This window comes from Crotalus tigris, unplaced genomic scaffold, assembly GCF_016545835.1.
Source record: "Crotalus tigris isolate CLP2741 ecotype Arizona unplaced genomic scaffold, ASM1654583v1 scf7180000024471.848039, whole genome shotgun sequence".
In the NCBI taxonomy this organism is placed as follows: Eukaryota; Metazoa; Chordata; class Lepidosauria; order Squamata; family Viperidae; genus Crotalus; species Crotalus tigris.
Window position 1 is genome coordinate 285672 of NW_024100642.1, and position 18193 is coordinate 303864.

General features: G+C 41.9%; 1 protein-coding gene across 1 annotated transcript in view; it reads left to right on the forward strand.

Moving 5' to 3' along the window:
* WDR18 (WD repeat domain 18) overlaps positions 1-18193 on the forward strand; it is a 67008-nt gene that overhangs the window by 8370 nt on the left and 40445 nt on the right. Inside the window, exons 2-3 of the mRNA XM_039332999.1 lie at positions 7164-7274; positions 17167-17300. Of these exons, the coding sequence (XP_039188933.1) occupies positions 7164-7274; positions 17167-17300 (245 nt within the window). The remainder of the gene's footprint in view (positions 1-7163; positions 7275-17166; positions 17301-18193) is intronic.

The following is an 18193-nucleotide window of genomic DNA, read 5'->3' on the forward strand; positions in this document are numbered from 1 at the left end:
GCAACAAAGATGATTAGGGGACTGGAGGCTAAACACATAAGGAAGGGTTGCTAGAATTGGGTATGTCTAGTTTAACGATGAGAAGGACAAGGGGGGATATGATAGCAGTATTCCAATATCTCAGGGGCTACCATAAAGAAGAGGGAATCAAGCTATTTTCCAAAGCACCTGAAGGCAGGACAAGAAGCCACAGGTGGAAACTAATCAAGGAGAAAAGCAACCTGGAACTAAGGAGAAACTTCCTGACAAAACAATTAACCAGTGGAACCACCTGCCTCCAGAAGCAGTAAATGCTCCAACACTGGAAGTTTTTAAGAAGAGACTGGACAGCCATTTGTCCAAAATGGTGTAGAGTTTCCTGCCTGAGCAGGGGGTTGGACTAGATGACCTCAAGGTCCCTTCCAACTTTACTGTTATTATTATAAGACGACCCCAGAGTTCGGCGCCTGTTTCAACGCTCTCAAAAGTCGTCTTATACGCCAGAATATACGGTATTTGTATGTTCCTTATTGCTAAAGGCTCTCAGCAGCTAAAGATCAGAAACATCATAAAAGAAAAACCCTCCATAAGTAATATACACGCATGTATCATGCTAAAAAATCTCAGGAAGACCTTAAGGAATAAAGCATCTTGATTTTCAAAGGATAACATCTTCCTGAGCTAGGTGGAAAAGACACACCATGATTGATCTCCTGAAACTTAGGAGGAAAGAAGTCAACCAAATCTTTCTAAGGAGGAAGTTCCAGAACACGGAATGACAACTGAAAATACCTATTTCCTAAAACTGTCAAAGGTTGTTTTCAAAGGGGATCTACACAAGAGTTGACCCTGTTTGACTTGCATAGACAAGCAGATGAATACGGGAACAAATGATCATCCAGAGCAGTGTGGCGAACCTATGGCACTCAGAGCCCTCTCTGTGGGCACGTGTGCCGCCGCTACCAGCAGTTTGCAGGTCCATTAGGCCAGGGCTTTTCAACCTTTTCACCCATTGTGCCACTTTTAGGATATGGCAATATCCGAGTACTCCCCGCCGCCTAGCAAAGTGTCAAAAACCTGATGACCCTCCCAAAAAGGAAAAAAGTGATAAAGTATAGATAGTCTTCAACTTACAACAGTTCGCTTACAACTGTTCGAAGTTACAATAGCACTGAAAAAAATGCCCCAAGGCACAGCCGAGCAAGATACCTGCCTGCCCATCCGGCCACACTCTTCCTCCTGTCCAAGGTTTTCATTGTGAGCATTTCTGTTGAGGATTGGCAGTGGGGGTGGGGTGGGGGTGTGTGTTTGGTTTTTATTCCCCCCATCTGTTGGGTGGTTGCAGCAGGTTTTGGTCACTTCACATGACTCTGGGACACTGACCGTCATAAATATGAATCAGTTGCCAAGCATCTGAATGTAAATCACAAGACCCTGGAGATGCTGCAACATTCCAGCTGATTGGTGCTTCTTCTGGGCTCAGCAGAAGCGCCAGGATCAGCACCGAGCTCCAACTGGAGCCTGGCACCGATCCTGGCGCTTCCGCTGAGCCCTGACAGCCCTGCAGCTCCAGCTGTCTCTCACTCAGGCTTGTGCGTTGCTGCCACCGGTTCAGCTCATTCCCCTCCCCCACTACCATTTTTCTAGGGTGGTCGCGTACCACCTGCCAGGTGCCAATGTATCACAGGTGGTACCCATACCACTGGTTGAAAAGCCCTGCATTAGGCTACCGCCACCTGGGGTGGCAACCCCACCCAGCACAAAGGAAGCGAAGCGGCCAGCTAACAAGCTCAAGTAGAGCTGGTAGAGCACGCCCATACCCAGCAAACCAAAGGTCACTCCGAGCAGGGAAAGCCAGATCCCCATTGACACCATGGCCCCCCCAGTCCCAGCTAGGATTGCGTGCCTCCCCCATCTATGCTGGGCCTCCTGCCCACCACCCCACCCGCCAGAGACCTCCTGCATCTCCCCCAACACTGCCCGGCCCCCACAGGCATCCCCCCCCATGAGCAACATCGAGGTGGCCATGCCCACCCCATCCACATCCATCCAGTCTGCTGTGACAACTGCAGCCATGCCCACCCAGTGGGCCCTCCCCGAGGGCACCACAATGCTTATGCAGCCCTGGCACTTTGCGATAAATAAGTGGGTTTTCGGTTGTGGTTTGGGCACTCGGTCTCTAAAAGGTTCGCCATCACTGCTCCAGAGCATAACACTATTAGTCTGGAATGACTTCGAAAGATGGAATATAAATAAATTAAATAACGTTTTATCAAAATAGTGGTCACCAGTAATGGTAAGAGAACTTAAGAGGAAATTATAAGACCTTCCCAGAAACTCTGCTGTAATCCTTACATGCAGTCTTTTAAGATGAATCTGTACTGTTATCCCCAGATTTCAACAGGGTTGGGATTCAGAGTGGATTTATGTGTGTAGTTTGGATGACATTTATGAGACTAGGATGTTAATTGCAAGATGTAATTATTTCATTAAGTTTTTATAGAACCTGAGACAATAATTCATCCATGAATAATTACTATTATAGTTCTTCGCACAGTCAGCCAGATGTTTAGACTAAAACACCTATCGAGTTCTTCCGATAGTGAGATGTTGCTTTATGCTGTTAAATATTTTTTTTTAATTTTTATTTATTTACAAATAATTATTTGTAAATTTATTTATTTATTTTTTAATTTTTATTATTTTTACAAATAATTCAAGGTGGAGAAAATATCTGACACACCTTTCTTCTATTTTCCCCACAACAATAACCCTGCGAGATAAGTTGAGCTGAGAGAAAGTGGAATGGTTCAAGATTGCCCAGCTGGCTTTCATGGCTAAAGCAGGACTGGAATTCACGGTGTCTGGTTTTCTAGCCTGGTACCTTAAGAATGTAAGCTGTTCCAAGTACAGCTGCCTTTCGCAATTGACTGATGGTGATTTTGTCAATCCCAATATTATTATTTGTTGTTGTTGTTAATTGCGAAGTCGTGTCCAACCCATCGCGACCCAATGGACAACGTTCCTCCAGGTCTTCCTGTCCTCTACCATCTTCTGGAATCCATTTAAATTCACACCTACTGCTTCAGTGACTCCATCCAGCTATCTCATTCTCTGTCGTCCCTTTCTTCTATTGCCCTCAATCTTTCCCAGCATTAGGCCCTTCATATTATTATTACCGAGGGACTAAAATTTACTGCTGAAAATTTTGCTCCTATTTTTTTTTCTGCTGTAAAAAATCTCAGTGAACAGCCAGCCTCTCAACCAGTGCTCTTCTATAGAAGCTGTAAAACTTTTGGCTTTTTTGCTGAAATGCACTTTCTTAAGTTTTTTATTAAATTGCTATTAAATGGTATCATTTTCAGACTCTCACATCCACAGTTTTTCGGTAGTAGAATTGAAATCTTTCTTACTGTTCAGTTGTGTAGCTTAGAATGGGACAGAAAAGAGGAACCCAGGGTGTTTGCTCTGAAGGTTTTCTGTCATTGCATCTGGCCCATAACTGCTCTTGTTTTGGACAAGGGTTGGGTTAAGACAGGGGTTTTCAAACTTGGCCCTTTTATGACTTGTGGACTTCAACTCCCAGAATTCCTCAGCCAGGCACTGCTGGCTGAGGAATTCTGGCAGTTGAAGTCCACAAGTCATAAAAGGACCAAGTATGAAGACCCCTGCATTAAGACATAGTGCGGGTTAATTGTGTGTTGCTTTTGTTGGGCTAGTGGTAAAAACCCTCACCTCCCACTTGGAAGAGTGAGAGTTTTATTTTTATTTTTTTATTTTTAAAATTTATAAGCCGCCCCACTCCCGAAGGACTCTGGGCGGCTAACAATAAAAAACACATAAAACATAACAAAACAACAGTACAAAGACAATCATCCAGGGGTTAGGTTTTATAAACCCCAGGCCTGCCCGAAAAGCCAGGTCTTAAGTAGCTTACGGAAGACCAACAGGGTGGGAGCGGTCCTAATCTCCGGGGGGAGCTGATTCCAAAGTGTGGGCGCCATCACAGAGTTCAATCCTAAGTAGCAACAGATGTTTCTCTCCTAGAGCACAAAGAAAAAATATCTACTGCGAACTTGCGCCTGGTGTCAGGAAGGGCATCCGGCTGGTAAAAGCTCTGTTCCATCCAGTTACCATGACTCTACCCCAAATTAAAGAATTACAGGATTGTAAAATGGAGGGGGGTTTTTAGTATAACCTTTCCCCTCTTTGGCTTTTTTTCTTTTTGGAAGGGTCCTTGATGCTCTCTGAGCTTGGTTCTTTTCTTGCAGACATTTCATCATCCAAATTCGGTAATGTCATCATTGATAGTCCTGTGAATTAGTTACCTAGATTGGGTATTAAAACATCTGCAAGAAAACAACCAAGCTCAGATAGCACCAAAGACTCCTCCTTTCACCCTAGAGCAGGGGTGTCAAACTCAATTTCATTGAGGGCCACATCAGCATTGCGGTTTCCCTCGAGGGGCGGGGGTGTGTGGCCAGGGTGGGTGTGGCCTACTAGGTGGGCGTGGATGGAGTGGATGTGGCCTACTGAGTGGGCGTGGCCAGCTCTACATCATTCACGTCAAGGGTGCCTGTGGGGCCTGGGCAGGAGTGGGACAGATCTGAAGGTCTCTGGCAGAAGGGGGTGGGACCGGGGCAGAGCTTATCAAGCCGGATATGTGAAGTAGCCGAGGGCCATTTGCTGTCACTTCCAGGTGATGGTGCATTTTTTCATTCCTCACAAAGGGTGACACCTCCCCAGCATGCATCCAGAGGGTGGGGCCGACACGGCAGGGGCTGGTTCCTCGCTGTTTCCAGACGACCTTGTGAAGCTAAGACTGAATGCATTTCAGCATAGATGACCACCACAAAATTGTACATTGGCTCCCGGCCGGCCTGGGCCAGGGCCAAGGCAGCAGGGGCCGTTCCCTCACTGTTTCCAGGATGGCTTCGTGGGCCACATGAAACCACTTCGCGGGCCGCATCCGGCCCCCGGGCCTTGTGTTTGACATGTCTGGCCTAGAGCTACATATGTTCTCCTTTTTTTGTTTTGAATATTAATTTTTATAGTGTTGATCCATATGCTACCCAGAGTCACTTCAGTTGGAAAGCCTATGTATGCTACACGGACATACATGTTCTATGGTTATTTAAATATTGGTTCTATCCCAATATAGGCAAAAGCTTTAATGCTTTTCTGGGTCTCCCTCCATTTTAAAGACAAATAACATATTTGCCCCAATGTATTTAATGCAGCTCAACAAAATTAACTTTTATTATTAAAAGACTAAAAATTTTCTATTCCTCAAATTAGAACATGAAATCGCTTGGATGAGGACAGGGTCAGGTATTGCTAATATTCCCTTGTGACTTTTATGAGCATAATAATTGCTTTTTTGGGATCTTCGTGATGAAGCATCCCAGTGACCTACTACTTACCCAGTGTCGTACTACTTACCGATAGAAGCTACCTTGGCCTCTAGTAATTAAGAGTCAAAGATTTATCTTCTGTGAATTTATCTTTCCCTCTTTAAATGGCCCGGTCACCCAAATCTGGAAGATTTAGAGTTGACAATCGTAGATCGTATGGGAGCTCTCATTTAGGTGCAATTTAGTTTTTAGTCATTTGGTCGAGCTTAAAGACTAAGAAACAAGATATGCCCTGTGCAAAGAAGTCCTTCGTTAATTTCTTGCTGAACGAGCCCCTAAATAATCAAGCTGTGGTATTATAAGGAGCAAAATATCTCCTTATAATTCCACAGCTTGATTATTTAGGGGCTCTTTCAGCAATAAATTAATAAAGGACTTCTTTGCACAGAGCATATATCTTAAAAAACGTATTTCCTTCTAATGCAAGAATGGCCATCGGCTTGGATGGTTTTAAACAGGAGAAAGCTAAGAAAGCTCTGAATTTCCATCAGTGGTAATGACTGTGTTTGAAATTAACTCTGCAGCTCCAAGGTTGAGAATAATTACTCTTCAAAATGCAGAGGGGGCAACGGGAGGAGAGAGCCATTGACTTAGTATCTCATTTGTGGATTTCCTAAAGGCATCTTCACGCCTATGTTGTAAATGGGAAACAGATGGGTTATTCTGGATGTGTATTACAGCATCCTAATTGTACATGTTAATCTTATATATCTCACATCCCATAGATCAGACAGAGAGGGCTTTCTCTCACCTTCTGCCTGGTCCTTTTTACCAGGTGATTGAATCTGGAATATTCTTCTCTACCGAAGTAATTGATGCCAGAGGTAGGGAGAGGCTTACCAGCTCAGGGATAGCTAATGGCAGTTTGCCAAATACAAAATAGAGAAGAAATTATGTGCTGCTCTCTAGTGGTCATCTGGTGTTTAAAAATCTGGTAGCCCTACAGCGAACCTTTTAGAGACCAAGTGCCCAGACTGCAACCGAAAACCCATTTATGCATCGTCGAGTGCCAGGTGGGTGTGGCCCATTGGGTGGGCGTGGCCCATTGGGTGGGCATGGCTGCGATGGTAACGGCAGACTGGGTGGGACTAAAAAGTTCAATCAATCAATTCCAACTTTGCAAGATCTTTTTTTTTCCTCCCCGCAAGAAATTGATTGAACCTTTTTTTTTTTTTTTTGCACATGGCGGCAGAGGCCTAAAGTGAAAAGGTTTTATAAAACCCAGCTGAAGGCCTAGGACTGGGGCGACGGCACGCATGCCCACAGAGAGGTTCGTGCCATAGGTTCGCCACCACTGCCCTACTACAACATTATGTGCTGGTCGTAGTTCAATTCACAGGCATGTATCGTAATGTTATGTCAGGCTATAAATGCAAATTAAATCATACATGTAGGGTTGTGTTTTTATAGGAGAGAGAGCTGCAAGTTTACATGGGGCTTCAAAAGTCCAAGTCCAAGCGGTTGTAGGAATAGAATAGAATAGAATAGAATAGAATAGAATAGAATAGAATAGAATAGAATAGAATAGAATAGAATAGAATAGAATAGAATAGAATAGAATAGAATAGAATAGAATCTTCTTAGTATTTTAAAACATGCAATTCAAGTGTGTTGTAACACTGAGTGACAGTTTCTCCCTCTCAGGCCTGGCACATACAGTATCTTCCCCTTTTGTTTTGTTAGGTAGGACTTGCTCCCTCTGATCCTTGTTGAAACCCTTTTCAGTCAAGGGTATCCTTGCTCATCGACATTCTTTTTCTATGTCCCTAGGATCAACTCCAGCAGAAGATAATATGTCCAGGCCCAGTGACTTGCCTGACAGCTGCTCCCAATGGTCTCTACATCTTGGCAGGCATTGCTGAAAGCATCTACCTCTGGGAGGTAAGGGAGTTTGTAGCATTGGTGTGGAATGCAGTCTGATTGTTTTGTGCTGCTAGAGCTGGCTGAAAGTTTAAGGAGCTGAAAAAGCTGTGGGAGAGTTGGACTCCTGTTAATCTCCTCTGTTAGAGTATGTTTGCTAAAGTTAAAGCTCTTGAACCATACGTAGTGAGATACTGGAGGTGTTCTTTAATGCAGTGAGATCAGAACTTTACCACGAGAGAGTGGGAACTACCATCAACCTGCTGCCTATCAGTTTGGTTTCTATAGGCCAGAGAGGGTTTTTGCAGTGGATCTTTTGACCTGTGCCCATTGGGAGGGCTTCCCACTTCCTCCTCAGCACCTGCCATCCATTATATATGGTGAGTATTATGATGGTGTTATCCATTCAGTCATGAAAAATGCTTGGCGATTCTGTGGGCGAGGTCCCTCTGTGTCTTCGGATCTTATACTGCTTCTTTGAGTCGTTCTGTGCTCTTTGATAGTGTCCAGCCACTGTGTTCTTGGACGGCCTGGTTTCTTTTTACCCTAACATTTCCGATCATAATTGCTTTCTCCACTGAATTCTCCCGCATGACACACACATACGCGCACGCACACCTCCAGTCTTTATTATTTTTATAAATAACTCAAGGTGGTAAACATGTCTAAATGGGAAACAGATGGGTTATTCCTCCTATTTTCCCCACAAAAACAACTACATAAGAAGAGTTGGGGAGAGACAGAGGGATGGATGAATGGATGGATGGATGGTTGGTTGGTTGGTTAGGGTCTTTGAAGGAAATTTCAAAAGCTGATTTATTTCATAGCCAGTGAAGCTGATCCCAAGACTGGTGTTGCATGCCCCCAATGAGGAATATCTCACAGAAGCATGGTTGCTGCATTCTGGGCCTGCTGCAGCTTTTGAAATTTCCTTCAAAGACTCTAATCCAAATAGAAATGATTATAGTAATCTGTTTCGGAGGTAACCAGTGTAGATCAGAGAGGCCAGATCATAGGGGTCAAAAGAGCTTAGAAGTCATCTTGTCCAATCCACGGTGCAGGATCTGCTATAGTATTTTGAACAAATGGCTATCCAGCCTCTGTTTGAAGATCTCTGGTAAAAAAGACTACGCCAGTTCATGAGGCAATCAATTCCATTGGTTAACTGCAGTTACTATCATGGGGTTCTCCCAATATCTAACCCAGTGTTTCTCAACCTTGACAATTTTAAGGCATGTGGACTTCAACACCCAGAATTCCACAGCCAGCATTGTTTTGAGTGTCCCATTATAGGGAACCATAGAAACTCAAGTAAATCCACGTTCCCTTGTTTTTATCCTGTTAGTGTAAAAAGTAGGATGGGGTGGTAGTCCATGCTAAATGCTACATACTACTACACCCACAGTAAGTAGGTTATTCTTCTCATCCCACTTTCTCAAGCCTGTGGTGACCTCCCTCTTTCTTTAGGTGCATCTTAATGGGAAATTATCAAAACCAAGAAGCAATGATTAAAATTGCAGCAGTACACTTAATTCTTTTGAGTAGTCAACAGCCTGGACTTGGTAAACAGATTTGCTGAGTCAGACTTTTATATAGATGTTTGTTTAAAAGATTTATAAAGCTGTTGCTCTCCCACTTTAACTCTTTAAGGGGCACATACCAATAAAAAATAAAAAAAATCAGAATCAGAGAAGAAAATACCGTACAGAATCAAAATAAATGACACTTAATCCAGGCTGATAGTAATAACATATGGTCTCACAGCAGAACTGGCTTATATACCATAATGGTCCCAATGGGAGAAAAGTCTGTGTGAAACCAGAAGAGGCAGGCCACCTGAATCAGCAATAAGGAGGAGCCGTTCAAAGGGTAGACTTAACAACAGAGAAATTACACCTCCTAAGTCACTTAGGAGGTGTTGCTTAGAGCATGCAAACCTTGTGCCATGGATAGCTTTATAGGTGGTAACTTTCTGGGAGTTGTGTGATATATACAATTCATAAATTATTATTATGGTTGGTCACACACAGATTTTGCATTTTTGTCCACTTACCGGGTCCTTCCCAAGGACCTGGGTCAGGTACATGTTATTGTTTAAGTAATAAAATATTATGACCAGCAGAATCTTGATTTATACCTGGAAGATATAAATGCAGCTCACATAGTAGTGACATTATAAGGGACGCACTGAGGGATGTCCATTGCTGCCCACCTCACTGCATTCGAATTACCAACAGCTTCCAAGTGGTTTCCAAGGGCGGCCCCACATAGACTGCATTGCAGAAACTGAATTGAGAGGTAACTAAGGTATGAATGATCACGACCATGGCCTCCTGATCCAGAAACAGGTGCAACTGATGCAATAAGACAAAGTTGTACAAAAGCCCTCCAGAGGCCAGCTGGTCCTCAAACTGCCTAAAATCACAATGGAATCATAGAAGGAGAAGACAGAAGTCCTGGGGGGAGCCCCAAATTGCACATCAGTGGGGAATTGCAATCCTACTCAGAGCCAGTGTGGAAAATTCCCAAAACCAGTTCCTAAGGGATTCAAGTCACACAACCTTTCAGTCTTATTACACTTGAGACAGAACTTGTTTTTCCTCACCCAGACTCCCCATAGCTTCCAGAACTAGGAGAGAACCAAGGTAACATCACTTGATCCATGTAGTAGGCAAAGGAATATTACTGTGTCATCATTATGTTGGTGTTATTTGATCCCATATTGCTGGATGACCCTACCCAATGGCTTCTTGGAGATTTTAAGCGCAAAGCAAAGGCCTAGACCAGGGGTGGGGAACCTTGGCTCTTTTATGACTCGTGGACTTCAACTCCCAGAACTCCTGAGCCAGCATGGCTCAGCTTGGAAACCTCTCCCTTTCCCCTCAGCATGGCCGGCTCAGGAATTCTGGGAGTTGAAGTCCACGAGTCATAAAAGAGCCAAGGTTGCCTACCCCTGGCCTAGACACATTGCACCAACACCAAATGGAATTGGCCTAAGTAACCAAGCACAGTTTTCTGAACCAGCCTAGAAGGACTCCATGGTTTGTTGTTCAGCAATCTTTTCTTTTTCCTTTAAATGGGAGCTACTAATGCCATTTCTCCCTCCCACCCCACCCCCCTTTGTAATGATTTTATTTTACTTAATACATCTTAGCAAGGTTCACTGCTCTTTCTTTTTTCTCTTTGGATTTGCTCTCTGCAAACATTAAGCTGCCTTGGTTTTTGGCTCTGTACTTCTTAATGTACTGAGAAATATAACGTCAGACTTTAAGTCAAAGGATTTGAAAATTTGTGTGGAATGTGTTTTTTTTTTTAAAAAAAAAGATCCATGGATTGGAAAGTACATTAAATTCCATCTAATCAACTCCCTAATCCCTAATCCAATGCAACAATTTCAAGTATTGTGGGTCCCTAAAAAAAAGAGTGGTTAAGCCAAAAAGAGACCATCACCTCTGGAAGCAATATACTCTGCTGTTAGAACATTGAAATTCAGTCAGAAGAATTGTATGTGAAATTCCATGTTTTACTCCTGGAACTTTCTGATATGATCCAGAATGTTCTAGAACACTATCCAGGACTTTCTGGTTTGGAAGAGTCACTTCCAGAAAATGAGGGGCTATTCCTGGAATGATCAAATTGGCACATTCCAGGAGTAAAAATGAGGCAGGACCAAGCTATATAATTAATGAAGATGTTCTTCTAGTTCAGGGTTTCTCAACCTTGGCAACTTTAAGACTTGTGGACTTCAACTTCCAGAATTCCTCAGCCAGCTTTGTTCTGGGAATTGAAGTCCACAAGTCTTAAAGTTGCCAAGGTTGAGAACCCCTGTTCTAGTTTATCTAAAATCTATTACTGGTCTGGAACTGTTTCTAGAAGAGCTTTACTCCCTCTTCATCACTTGACTGGCCTTCAGATGCTTGAGCTGCTAATATTTTTTTAATCCTCTCTGAAGCTTCCTATGGGGATAGCACTGTTGAAACAACACCATGTCAATTTCCATAAAACAGAGTCTGGGATAGGATTGCTCATGAATGGCCTTTTCCTGCTAATTCTGGCTGGCCCCTTGATTTTTGGAGAGGCTCCAGCAAATAAATTAGAAGCAATGGGCAGAAGAATCAAAACTGTGGAGTTGGAAGGGACCATGAGGATCATGTAATATAGGTAGTCCTCTAAATAACACCACAATTGAGCCCAACATTTTCATAGCTAAGCAAGGCAGTTGTCAAATTAGTTTTGCCCCATTTTACAATCTTTTACAAACAGGACAATGCAACTGTCATAAATACATGTCAGTTTCCAAGCGCTCAAATGTTGATCCCATGACTACAGGGATGCTGCAACGGTCATAAATGTGAAAACCAGTCATAAATCACTTTTTTCAGTGCTGTTGTAATTTCAAACAGTTGCTAAATGAGTGGTTGTAAGTTGAGGACTGCCTGTACAACTCTGCATTGTGCAGTAAAACAAATTACTAGAGTCACCTCTAGGCAAGGTGAACAGCATGCACGCCAGATGGACTGGATGGACAGACAGGCAGACAGATAAATAGATTTCAAAATCCTCAAGAAGTCCAGCCTCTTAAAATTTCCAGGAATGGAAAATCTACAACCTCTAAGAAGATTGTTTCACTGTTGTGTAGATCTTACATCAAGAAGTTTCCCCAAACACAAGCAGAAAGATCCTGTGAATGCAAAATGTACTGATCTAGCTATAAAAATTGCACTTGTTCATTCTACATTTGGTGGACGTTGAGATAAGAGACAATGCCACTTAGATGTTATTTGTGAATTTTTGGAATGTGTGGTGTTGAAAAGATTGCTGGTTTATCCGCTCCTCAAAAGGCCTGCCCCAGAGATTTCATAATGAGACAAGCATCAACTTCTCTTCAGCTTCACCTGTTTTTAGGAAAAATTGTAGAGAAAGTGATGGCTTGACAACTGCAAAGGGCCTTTGAAAGACCCCACTTCTTTTTAAGTAAAAAAGACCCAATAAGAAGTGATGTTTTTTTTTCTTCATGCTTGAGAATTGCTATCAGATCAGTTGATAATCCTTGGCATGTGACAGATCCTTATATTCTCCTCTCATATTCTTCTTTTCTATCCCATAAATTTAATGCCACATTTTATTACCCCGTACAAGATTCTGTTCCACTTGGCTACATATTCCTTCTTTGCTTCACAGACTGGTTTTGAAAGGTATTTTTCAGTCTTTTTCTCTTTTTTTCTCCCTATCTGGATACTGGGCAGGCAAGAGAAGATGAATAATTTAAATGCAAAGTCTTCCAAGGATTACGGATGTCTTCTTTTTCATTTTTTTTTTACATTTTTTTTTTGTCTGTACCAGATAATGCTCACTTTTCTACAGTCGGTCACCCAGCGTTAATGAGAATACTGCAGGCTTCCATCTACTGTGAAAAGAGTGCTAATGTTATTTTTATAACAGCAATATTTAGAGTGCTTTCAAATTCAAATCCGTCTTGGGTGAACAATAGGTAATGAAAGCATTGTCCTGCCTTTCTTTCAGCCCCTTTGGGTATGTTCTAATTGAGTACTTCAAATATGTTCTAATTGAAGAAGAAAGAGGGGGGGGAGGTGGCTGTCATACCCCAAAAGTTTAGAATTATGACTCCATATCCCTTGATGCTTTAGCACAATTATAGGTAGTCCTCGACTTATGACTGCAAATCGAGCCCCAAAATTTCTGTTGCTAAGAAAGACAGTTATTTACTGGGTTTTGCCCCATTTTAGAACTTTTTTTTACCGCAATTGTTAAGCAAATCATTGCAGGTGTTAAGTTGGTAACACGGTAGTTAAGGGAATCCGGCTTCCCCATTGACTTTGCTTGTCAGAAGGTCACAAAAGGTTATTATCACATGACACACACACCCCGGGACACTGCAACTGCCACAAATACATGTCAGTTGACAAGTGTCCCAATTTTGATCAGGTGACCATGAGAATGCTGCAACGGTCACTAATAATAATAATAATAATATAAAGTTGGAAGGGACCTTGGAGGTCATCTACTCCAACCCCCTGCTCAGGCAGGAAAACCCTATACTATTTCAGACAAATGGCTGTCCAGTCTCTTCTTAAAACCCTCCAGTGTTGGAGCATTCACCGCTTCTGGAGGCAAATTGTTCCACTGGTTAATTGTTCTAACTGTCAGGAAGTTTCTCCTTAGTTCTAGGTTGCTTCTCTCCTTGATCAGTCATAAGACACTTTTTTCAGGGCCATTGGTCACTAAATGAATGGTTGTAAGTTGAGGACTACCTGTACCACAAGACTTGAGTTTTTGAACATCCACGTAACGTTCACTTCAAATTACCAACTATATTTTATTAAATTTATATTCCCACTCATCCCACTGCATCCCACGGATGGGGCTCTGCTTGTTTGTGCGGACCTGTTGTTGGGATGCCGCGGCCTGGTACTGGTCCACGGACCGGGGGTTGGGGACCCCTGTTCTAGTCCAACCCCCTGCTTTCTTTACTTGCTTCCAAAGGCACCCTTCCAGATCGCTGCATCAGAAGGAGCAGCGAGTCTGCGTCTCCTTATTCTTCATCTGGAAGCAGTTTCCATTGCGATCATTAAATTTTGGAGTAGGTGGAAACCTGGAAACCATTTTGTGGAATGGTTGAAGGCTATAGCTCTACCACCTAATCTTCTGAAGGTTCATAGAAGGCAGTGTCTCCAGAATGTCCTTCAACATTCCTGCTGTAGCCAGAGACATCAGATAATTTCTCTTTCTCTTGACTCTCTTTTCTCTTTTCTCCATTTGTATTGTGTTGGCTAAAAGCTAAGTTTCAAGCTGAGCCATTTGGAGTGATTTATATCTGGAAGAAAGCTGCTAGATAAAAAAAAAATAGCAGGTGGCAAGACCACTCCATTAATTTCTCTAACGCCACATTGTCTTTATGGCTGTGATTCCATGAATTAACTGTTAGCACAAACTGTGGTTTATGAAAAACAATCGTTTGCAATCAGAATATTATGATTCCTGGTTCAGAGTAGCCTGTCAGTCAGCAGGATTTGTCTGCAGTTATAAAGAACCGGAGTTAAACCTCATTACCATTAGAGTTGCCAGATTTTGGAATGGAAAAGAGTAAGGTAAAAGATTTTTAAGAGTTCAAAAGCTTCTTTTTTTCTGTACAAATATTGTTGTAGATTACTTAACCTTTCCAGTTGGATCAGGATGTTGGATTGCACTCATAATACAAAGTATAGCGATCCTTAGGAATTTATCAGAGGTTCTTAAATGAAAAACTCAGCCATGAAGATCAGCATGCTGTCCATCATCTTGTGTTCCCTTCCAGGTCACAAAAGGTCTCAGGCAAATAAATCAGTCCGCAAATAGCTTCATTCCTATAACAGCAATCTCACTATTTGAAGGGATAAAGTTTGGAGAAAAGAATATATATAATACTGACCCTTCCACAAAAGTAAATCGGTGTCTGAAGTTCCTGAAAAGCCAATTACTATACAATATTACAGATTAATTTGTAATGCAGCACATTAATTAAGTCTTTTATGAGATCATGAGAATTTCAGTTGGAAAAATAATATTTCCCAAATGGGAAAATAAGTTTCCTGGGTTTAATTTGTTACTTCACAAAATAATAAACAAGGGTTTGAATTTCTGAGATTCTTTGCTCAGACAGGAGCTCTTGTAAAATGGGATAGTTAAGTGTTCCATGATGAAAAAAGTTTGCCCCCAGTGACCCTTTGTCAAAGCTGCTGTCACTGCATCCTGCTGTGCAAGGATCTGAAGTAGGTCGGAGAGATGACAGATCCACAGCTACTTCCGAATCTGACACGATAATTTTATGGCATGTGAATCAACCGTATTAGGTACATTGCTATGATGAATCTTATTGCTTTCTGTACTGCATGCTTGTGTATATGAAACTAGACAACCTGTGAGCTGTGAGCTGCTTGTCAATCTTTCAGAGATATTTCCTTACCAGATTCTTTGATTCCTTCAACAACAGCAGAGCTTCCAACAGATTGCCTTCCCTGGAAAAGATTTTTAAAAGACCTGGCTTTTCCCCAAGGCCTGGGAGAAGGCTAGATAATTGCATGTTAAAAGTTTGATTTGGTGCCAGGGTTTTGTATAATAATAATAATGATGATGATGTTGGAAGGGACCTTGGAGGTCAAACTCGTGACGTCACGTGACATTGCGCAATGTATTGGGACGGTTTTGCCATTGCCGGCAATGGGGTGGGCGCGGCTTCTGTGTGACGCGTCCGGCCTACAGGCCGGAAGTTTGACACCCCTGATCTAGTCCAACTCCCTGCTTAGGCAAGAAACCCTATACCATTTCAGGCAAATGACTGTCTAATTTCTTTTTAAAAACTTCCATTGTTGGAGCATTCACAACTTCTGGAGGCAGGTTGTTCCACTGGTTAATTGTTTTAACTGTCAGGAAGTTTCTCCTTAGTTCTAGGTTGCTTCTCTTCTTGATTAGTTTCCATCCATTGCTTCTTGTCCTGCCTTCAGGCGCTTTGGAAAATAGCTTGACTCCCTCTTCTTTATGGCAGCCCCTGAGATACTGGAATACTGCTATCATGTCCCCCCTCGTTCTTCTCTTCATTAAACTAGACATACCCAATTCCAGCAACCGTTCCTTATATGTTTTAGCCTCCAGTCCCCTAATCATCTTTGTTGCTCTTCTCTGTACTCTTTCTAGAGTCTCAACATCTTTTTTACATCGTGGTGACCAAAACTAGATGCAGTATTCCAAGTGTGGCCTTACCAAGGCATTGTAAAGTGGTATTAACACTTCACGTGATCTTGATTCTATCCCTTTGTTAATGCAGCCCAGCACTGTGTTGGCTTTTTTGGCAGCTGCAGCACACTGCTGGCTCATATTTAGGTGATTGTCCACTAGGACTCCAAGATCCCTCTCACAGTTACTACTACTGAGCAAGGTACCACCTATACTATACCTGTGCATTTGGTTTAATAGGGACATAAAAAAACGATGGCAGGAAAAGATCCAGTGGTCCATCTAGTCTGCCCTTTGAGTTTTTTGTTTGCTTTTGTTTTCTTATTTATTTATTTATTTTTATTAATTTTTATAGTCCATTGCACAATCACCCAGATATTCAGATTGGATATGACATTTTTGTCTGCCTATTGAGTCCTTCCCAAAGACCTGCAATAGGCACATATGGTGCCTATCAAACACATATGGTGTTTGATGGTGTCACTGTTTTATTATTTATTTTATTTTATTATTTATTTATTTATTTTTGTTGGATGATGGACCTGTGTTTATCCCAAGCAAGCGTAACCTCAGGTACCTCCTCTGGGAGTTGATTCCAACCTTCCATTGTTCTTTCTGTGAAGTTAAACTTTCTAACATTGCTATTAATGTTTTTGTTAATGTTTTATTAATCAGTGATTTTACAGTAATGATAAGATTTTATATGTTAACTTTTGATTGGGAGCGGCCCAGAGTTAGTTGAAAGATGGGCAGTTATATAAAATGTTTTAAATAAATAAATTCCGGAAGATATTCAGAGGTGTGTGTATGTGTGTGTGTGTCTTTGTGTGTACACACAGACACACTCAAACGTCCCAGGAAATGTTAATATGACATTTTACGTTATGTCACAAATTGTTTCGTGATCATTTTTATGTCATAAAATATTTTATTTAAAAACTGCCAAATTTCAATTCCACTTGTGTCATGGGGTCCTGTATTTTGGATGCATTCTGTAGGTTACCCCTTTTGAGGTATCTTGGTTAAAATGCTTTTTGCTCCATGGTGCAACATTTCAAGCAGTCAAGGGTTACGGAATCAGAATTTTAGAGAGATATAGATCTGTCCACTTGCAGGAGAAGCTCCAGACCTTCAATTTCATCTCTCTATTTCTACTCCTGCTCTTTTTTTTTCTTTTCTGCAGGTATCTAGTGGGAATCTGCTGGCTATCCTGAATCGACATTATCAGGACTTAAGTTGCTTGGCCTTCACGGACGATAGCAGCCATTTTCTCTCTGGAGCCAAAGACTGTCTTGTCATAGTGTGGAGCCTGTACAGGTATGAATTGAAATGGCCTCCCATTTCCCGATTCTGCCCACGCGATGAGCATCACTGCATTTGCCCGTGCTCTTGCATATAAATGTTATTTTGGGCACCAGCATTAACATATTGAAAGTGTCCTGATCTTTAGAGGAGGTACGTTCCACTTTTGTGCAGAACGCAATCCTTTGTAGAATGAATGAGCCTTTATTATTAAAGTACAACAGGTATACAGTGAGATTGGCTGAGCCTCCCGCCGTGCCCCCTCCCCACAACTCTCAGTGGCAATAAACCCACCAATTTATTACACCATGTGAACTAATTGCACAACACGCCCAGCCTCACGAGTCTTATACATACATAAAGTTATTTCCCGTTCAGCCCATGGATAGAAGCTGTTCTTCAGCCTGTTGGTACGGCTGGCTATACTTCTATATCTTTGTATTATCTTCACAAAGATGTCCAGCCAAAGTTATGTCCAAGTTAAGCTTCGAATTAAATTACTTTTAATTCTGTATTATTTAATTATTAATAATTTATTTTAAGGAAGTACCTTTTAAGTTTGGATTCATCGACATCACATGATCTCCTGAGTAGTTTAAACAATAAGGCCATATTATACCTTGATCTAAAAACTTTGTAGAATTAAACAAGTTTTGCAAAAAAAAAAAAAAAAGACCAGAATGCCATTTTTACACTGATATTTAGGGAGAGAGTTATTGGCCAGGATTTAGGGGTTATCTCTACAGTATCTTCTCTTTTTTAGTTGTCATCCTCAGTGACATGTGTGATAGATGAAAGTAAGGCTGCGTGCTTAGGCTGAAAAGCTTAACATTTAAAGCCTTTAAAGGTCAGGAGAGAGGGGAAAAAAAGATTCTGCGAGATGGAAAAAAAATTCCCCAAACACGTCC